The 7,591-nt window shown below is 46.1% G+C and overlaps 1 protein-coding gene across 1 annotated transcript; it reads left to right on the forward strand.

Moving 5' to 3' along the window:
* Positions 1–1,150: 1,150 nt before the first annotated feature.
* LOC104543808 (sterol regulatory element-binding protein cleavage-activating protein-like) lies at positions 1,151–6,997 on the forward strand (the record flags this gene model as incomplete). The annotated part of the gene is made up of 4 exons (XM_010188502.1): positions 1,151–1,256; positions 2,824–2,996; positions 3,616–3,742; positions 6,885–6,997. Coding segments are annotated over 4 exons (519 nt in total), but the record flags the coding sequence as incomplete, so codon positions are not given.
* Positions 6,998–7,591: the final 594 nt, after the last annotated feature.

Genomic DNA, 7,591 nt, shown 5'->3' on the forward strand with positions numbered 1-7,591 from the left:
CTTCCAACTCCTCACATTCTGTGATCCTGTATTTTCAACACCTGGATTGCCCAGATTACCAAACTGGGTGGCATTTTATTACTCACAACATCTGGAATTAAACTACCAGGTATATGTCACCTCACATTTTGTATCTGTATTTGAGTTCAGTTCTGCATTTGTGGGAAGCAAATAATTCCTCTCAGTCAGATTCCTTCCTGTAGGTGTAAAAATAGCAGGTAACTTTTCCAAGTCTTTTTGTTCCTCATACTCTATATATGCTATAACTTATCTCTTTCTCCCTCATGCTATTGTCTGTCATACTCAAAGACTGCCTCATTGTCACAGATAAATGAAAATTCATCCTGCTCCCTCTTGTGCGTTCACTGATAGTTGCTTGCTTATACCCCGAGCTGACACTGGATATCATAAAAGTATTTTTCTCTTTTAATTGAAAAAATAACTCTGACTGTGTCTGAGATTGTATTGGTTAGTGGTTCCTTAAGGCTGGAGGGAATGCTGTTCCTCTGGTTTTAAAGCAACTTTGTAGCCTGAATAGGGGTTTTTTTAACCCTAAAGTGAGTTTATTTTAATGGTTATTTTTTGAGCATCCACAGTGTGTGCACACAGCGGTTTGGGGTATGTGGACCCTCATTTTGAGTGCTCATTGACAACCAAGACAGAAGTCCCTGGTATCATGGGAATTCCTGACTCCCCCAGCTCCCTCATTGCTCCCCAGCATTCGGCTGCTCCACACCCCTCCCCAGCTCCCTTGCCCTTCTCTGCCCATGCTCCACACCCAAAATGGCCTTTTTGGGACCCAAAACTGAGCCCAGGATCCCAGGGGCGGCCTCAGCAGTGCCCAGCACAGGGGCACAATCCCTGCTCCTGCTTCTGCTGCCCACACCAGTGCTGGACAAGCCACGATGGCCTTGGCCATCCTGCTCTGCTGGCCCTTGTCCTGTCCCTGGGCACCACTAAGAGATGCTCCATCTTCTTCACTCCCCTGCATCAGGTATTTATCCAGAGTGAGAAGTTCTCACCAGAGTATGGAGAAGATGCTTCCCATACCAACATCAGTTCCAATTCACAATGAACACCTCTTGTATCCCATCTTTTTTGTTTATTTTGTTGTTATCCTAATGTTGGCATGATACTCTTGCTTTTGCAGATCTGTTGTTTGGGCTCCCTGGGAAGTACAGCGGGGTGAACCTCTACAACAGGAAGCGAGTGGTGTCGTACACCGTCACACTGGGTCTCCAGCGATACGATTCCAGGTAAGGAGCTTTAGCTGGGCTATTTCTATGTTAGGGGGATCCCTTACTCGTTTCTTGGCAAGTTTGCTGTTTAATTATCGTTACGTCTTTCTTTAATCTCCGTTTTCAGGTATTTTAGGATTTTCTGAACATGCTATAGAAAAACAGGTTCCTGTTTTGGGGAGAAAATTTGCTATGTCTTAAGGAAATAGAATACATTCAGTTCTCAGTTTCTCTTTACAAAAAGGATCTATAATACCCAAAGCTGCCAATGGTTGTTCCTCAGATGATGGCTTCATCTGCACACAAAGCTGTCATCATTGCAGCCAAGGCCCAGTAGGTCCATATTGACCCAGTTCCTTCTACATAGAGTGGTTTGCTTTCCAGTAAGCTCTAACTGAACTGGTACCAACTGCGAAAGCCCTTTGGCAGTGTTGGCAGAGCTGGTTTGGATAGAGTGGATCTGAAGACTGAACACTGTGCTCTGTGCTGTGCACAATTCCCCAGGGAATGCCTAGGACAGAAGCAGCACAGTCAAAACTTGCTCTGGTGCCGCCCGTGCAAGAACCCTTCAGCCTCAAGGACTCTAATGGAGAACCTTTTATCAGCTGCACTTAGATAAAATATGGGGGATAGTTGAGAATACAGCGTGTTCTGTTCCCCAGGGCCAAGATTTTGGATGATGAGCCCTTGCTTTAAATATTTTTGCTGAGTCTTCAGAGTTACCCTTGAATCTTCATAGAAATCGAGGTCTGTGAGTTTGCCACAGTACAGATGTGGTGAATGTAGTTTCAGAGGATCAGATTTAGCAGTCAGGCCTAGAAAGAAACGTGCTTTTTAAGTCTGTGTGCATCTATGGAGCTTCTTCCTGCTCGATTTCTACCATTGAGCTCCTCCCTGGAATCGTGTGCTGGTTGTGGTGCACAGTGTGACCTCCTCCTGCTTTGCTGCTGGGCAGAGGGAGCTGGGGGTGTTGGTGGCCAGCGGCTGAAGAGGAGGCAGCAGAGGTGGCCAAGAAGGCCAAGGCCATCGTGGCTTGTCCAGCACTGGTGTGGGCAGCAGGAGCAGGGCAGGGCTTGTGCCCCTGTGCTGGGCACTGGTGAGGCCGCCCCTGGGATCCTGGGCTCAGTTTTGGTTCCCAAAAAGGCCATTTTGGAGCTGGGGAGGGGTGTGGAGCAGCCGAATGCTGGGGAGCAATGAGGGAGCTGGGGGGGTTGAAGTGGAGCAGAGGAGGTGAGGGGGAGCCCTTATCCCCTCTTTGGCTCCTGACAGGAGGGTGTAGCGAGAGGGAGTCGGGCTCTGCTCCCCAGGAACAAGCGATGGGAGCAGAGGAAATGGCCTCAGGATGTGTCAGTGAGGTTTATATTGGATTTTGGGGGAAATGTCTTTATTTGAAGGATTGTGAGGGCCTGGCAGGGGCTGCCCAGGGCAGTGGTGGAGTCCCCATCCCTGGAGGGGTTTAAAAGATGGGGAGATGTGGCTCTTAGGGGCATGATTTAGTGGTGGAGTTGGCAGTGCTGGGTTAATGGCTGGACTTGGTGATCTTAAAGGTCTTTTCCAACCCAAATGATTCTGTGATTCACCTCAGGTTCCTCAGCAGCCTCCGCTCTCGCCTCAAGCTGCTGCATCCCAGCCCGAACTGCACGCTGCGAGAGGAGAACATCGTTCACGTCCACTTCAAGGAGGAGATCGGCATTGCTGAGCTGATACCCCTCGTCACCACCTACATTATCCTCTTCGCCTACATCTACTTCTCCACACGTAGGTTTGTGGGGTGGAGAGCTTTGAGGAGACAACAAGCTAATAACCCATCTGTACACCTACGAGCTGAACAGATGTATGGGATCAGTGGTTGGGTGCCCTTCCCCTGGCTACAGAGAAGACAAACTCCTGTCCACAACAGTTCCCTCCTGTTTCAGCAGAAAAGGTGGTGGTGAAATTTTCCCCTCAAGTGTCACATAGAGAATTTGTCATCCTGTTTATCTGATTTCTGCTGATTTGTCCCTCTTAGCCAGTGCAATGTTATTCTCTGTGATACCTTCTGAGGTGTTTTCTGTCTAAATGCCGTGGTAAGGACATTTTTTCCCAGTTTGGAGGGGCTGATTTGTTGTGAGACAGATCAAATACATGTTTTGAGCTGGTGATTTTAGGCCATATTAGCCACACTTAAGTTCTTTATTTTGTACTTCACCATTGCTGTACTGGAACCAGTTTGAGCTACAAGCCCTTACAAACTGGGAGGGTGTGGGAGCTGCCTTTCAGACATTGAACTACCGTTAATTTTGGGTTGCAGGGCTGAACTAAATCAGGATGAGGATCCCTTTCTCCTTGTTTTTTTTATTAATATGTAGCTTTATTTTGCTTGGTAATTGTTTTTCAGGGAAGATCGACATGGTGAAATCGAAATGGGGCCTGGCGCTGGCAGCGGTCGTGACGGTGCTCAGCTCCCTGCTCATGTCCGTTGGGCTGTGCACGCTCTTCGGTTTGACGCCCACTCTTAACGGAGGGTACGTTTCCAGCACCAAAAGACAAGGGTAGATGGAGGTGAAATCATTTGAAAACAGCTTAATCTTTAAGATGTAGTATTCTTCAAATAAGCTTACGTGATACGTTCAGTTCTGAATCATTCTTTTGATTTTCACATCCATTTCCTAAGTAGTTAAGGAAATACCCATCGTTTTTCATCCCATCTCCTCCATGTGGCTGTACACCGTAGGAACAAGGAAAGGTCTGACCCATGAGGGACACTCCTCAATGCTGGTGATAGTTTAGCACGAGCCAGACCGCATGGAGGAATTTCTCTTCTAGAAGCTTAAAATTGCTGGGAATAATTGACTTCAGAAATGAAAATATTTGGGTTTTTTCCTGTTTTACTGTGGTACCAAAGAGCCTTAATTATGGCTCAAGACCACATTGTTCTTTGAGCGGTACAAATAAACCACATAGGATTCACTGGGGATTTATGATTTTAATTCATAATTAATTCTAAATTTAAGAATAGAGGCAATATTTGGATGCAGACACATAGGAAAGGAACTCCTTTGGTTAATGCAATGACCAAGACCTTGTCACACAGACGGGGCTAAACTGATCTCGTTATTCCTCCTACAGGACAGAAAGACTTTTCAGCCTTTTATATCCATTTTCTTTACAGCAAAGCCTTCCAGGTGTAGGTGTGTTTGTTCTTAAATGTGCCTGTATCTATAATAAGCCTTTTCCACCTCACTGGTTTTTGTAAGGTATTAAAGTAAAGCTCCTTGCTTAGAGATCTGTGTGTGCTTGCTACAGGTATGATACATAAATTGGACCTTAAGCTTTTATAATGGAGTGAAATGATGAGAAGTGAGGTAAGCATTATCTTATTTTACGGAAAAGACAACTACTTGGAGATAGATGACATGATCTGTGTGGGATTTAAGGAAGAATAAGGAGTGAAGTTGAGCAGAATGCCTGGAGTTCACTGGAGTGGGATCCTGTGAGCTGGTGGACTGGGATGAGATGAGAGAAGCTGATGTGATAAATTCTTTAATCCTCTAAATGTTTTCGATAAAGCAGAGATTATCTTTGTTCTCAAGGATGTATGGACTCAGGGAAGATCTGTTTTCTTTGTGAGTTAACAGCGGTGTTTCTGTTACTCTGGAGTGCTGGATCATGCTGCATCAAAGCGATAAGTGAGGTGTAAATGTTTCAGTAGATGGATGTGATACGGCCTCTCCCCATGCTTTTCCTCCCTCTTCCCGTTGGAAGCTCTTTCTCAGTGCCTGGCACTGTACGGCGGAACAATATAATGAGGATCTCGCTCCGAGTGAGTACAAATGAGCTTAGGTTTTGGAGTTGCAGGGTGTGAACAGTTTGTCCTGCACAGAGCCACGTTGCTCTTCAAGAAAAGCCAAAGTCTCATTAAACCGCTGGTCATTTAACATGAAAAATGCTGGCTCTTCAAGGACTACTGAAACTCATAAGCTGGGACTCTCAGTTAACGATCTTCTGCAGTAGAAGCTATGGTTTAAGTAGGATACAGTTGATAGGAGAATTGGGATTTTTCTGTTTCGTATTTGGACCGCCTTGTGAAGGTTTACTGCAGCTTATCTGGAGATGATTCAAGACCCCCTGTGTATCTTGCAGGACTGTGCATAAGGACAGGGACACTGCAAGGACTCTGCAAGACCATGCCCTTGCAGATAAGATGCTCTGCAGGACCTTGCTGTGCTGTGCCAGACAGCTGAGCTCTCCCTTGTGTTGGTTGCATTCTCTTTATTTAGCAGTTTCCATCCCTAGGCATACAGAGAGCTTTGCTCACATCTGTCTCCTGTCCTAAAGTACTGCTGGGAGCAGTGACACAGGTTGTGAACTGAAAATGCTTTAGACAAAGGCAGGACTGATTTGGACTGTCTAGATTTTGGATTCTTTGACAGTAACAGGAGGCTGACCTTGTTGTGGCCTTCCAAGACCTGAAGAGGCTCCAGGAAAGCTGGGGAGGGACTTTTGAGAAGGGCTGGAGTGATAGGATCAGGGGGGATGGCTTGAAACTGGAATTTGGGAGATTGAGAGTGTAGATTGGGCAGAAATTGTTGAGTGTGAGGGTGGTGAGGCCCTGGCCCAGGTTGCCCAGAGAAGCTGTGGGTGCCCCCTCCCTGGCAGTGGCCAAGGCCAGGTTGGCCGGGGCTTGGAGCAGCCTGGGCTGGGGGAGGGGTCCCTGGCCGTGGGGGTTGGACTGGGGGGGCTGTGAGGTCCCTTCAACCCAAACCAGGCTGGGATTTGATGAAAATGATGTTGAAGCCTGTGTCAGATGGCTGTAGGGAATCCAAAGCAACATTTGGGAAGCTGGTCCTTGGGGTTTATGGCATGAAATGGCAAAAGCAGGAGGTGCTCTTCTGAAACCCTGTTGTGTGCCTGTCTTGGCTGTTGGTGATTGCCAGGGGGAAGGGTGGCACACCACACACCCACGTTCTCCTCCTTTTGGATCTGTACACGCCAGCACAGCACAAATCCGTTCCCCTCCACAGTGAAAGCTTTATTAGGTTTGCTTAAGTTTAGCTGGAGGGAATGGAAGAGATTGGCTGTTTCCCATGTTCTGGCAGCTTTTTCCTCTCTAATCTGGCCTGCAAGTAGTTCAAAAGAGATTTAAAAAAATTAAAGGTAAGAGGAAGAGTTGAATAAAGTCACGGTGGTGACCATGGGTCGCTTTTGAAAGGTTTGTTTAATGCTTAGCTGTGATTTGTGAGGGTTTTCACTTGGTGGTGGGACATGCTCGGTCCCCTCTTGTCGTAACGTACTCTTGATGGATAATTATTGCTGAGTTTGTTGCAGTGGTGTTGGAGTCCATCATCTGTACCAGATACCGGAGAGACTCTCTGAGGGGCACTGTCCCAACCTTGGGAAGCTTTCAGACAAATTTAGTGATGGTTTACAGTGGCCTTTTTCCAGAAAATCATGCAGCTTTGCAAAAAATGTTCGTATCAGTCCAAGGCAGATGAAATACAGAGCACTCGCCTCATGAGTAATATCATACGAGAAGGGATTTGGCCGAGAGCACTGGATGGTGTCTCCTGGCCTTGACTCTAGGATGCATTTTTGCTGCTTAACTTGTGTTCTTCCCTTCTTTTTCACCACGGATCTCATTCTCAGCTGTGTTTCTGTTTCTTTTAGAGAGATATTTCCATACTTGGTGGTGGTGATTGGCCTGGAGAACGTGCTGGTTCTCACCAAGTCTGTTGTCTCTACGCCCGTTGACCTGGAAGTGAAGCTCCGCATTGCCCAAGGTATGCAGCCTGCTCTGGAAAAATGCTGAGAGAGAGAAAATCTGGGTAACCCAAGGACTGGGAGGTGGGAAATGATCTTAATTCTGTGTGTGTTAATGTGAATTGTGCTCTGTTAATCTCTGTTTTTGTTAATTCCAAGAACTGATACAGGTTTTGCTCACTGCTTTTTAAGGCTGTTGTCTGAAGCATTGACTAAACAAGTTTAAAACTGTTAGTAAAGGAGAGCTGTATCTCCTGGCATTGCTATTTAGCACCTTGACTTCTCGTGTCATGAATATCCTAAGTGCAGTCCACAGGTCATAGGAAATTCTGCTGAGTCTGTGGCAAAATTATCTTCTCTATTACAGATACACTCTGCACCCGTGCAAGAATTCGAGTATGCTCAAACTGTGGATAAATGTTGTCTACAAACTTAAAAATTATTTCTGGACAGTATTAAAGACACTGGGAGTCTGCTGTCCAGTTATTTGACTTAAATATTCAAACTAGCTCAGATGAATTTTAGCCCGAAGGTGTCTTTTTTTGGCTGTTATCTGTAGATATCTAATTTTAAAGAAGGGAAATCCAGTTCCTTTTTCACAGAATCACAGAATC

This window comes from Mesitornis unicolor, unplaced genomic scaffold (genome assembly GCF_000695765.1).
Source record: "Mesitornis unicolor isolate BGI_N332 unplaced genomic scaffold, ASM69576v1 scaffold41067, whole genome shotgun sequence".
In the NCBI taxonomy this organism is placed as follows: Eukaryota; Metazoa; Chordata; class Aves; order Mesitornithiformes; family Mesitornithidae; genus Mesitornis; species Mesitornis unicolor.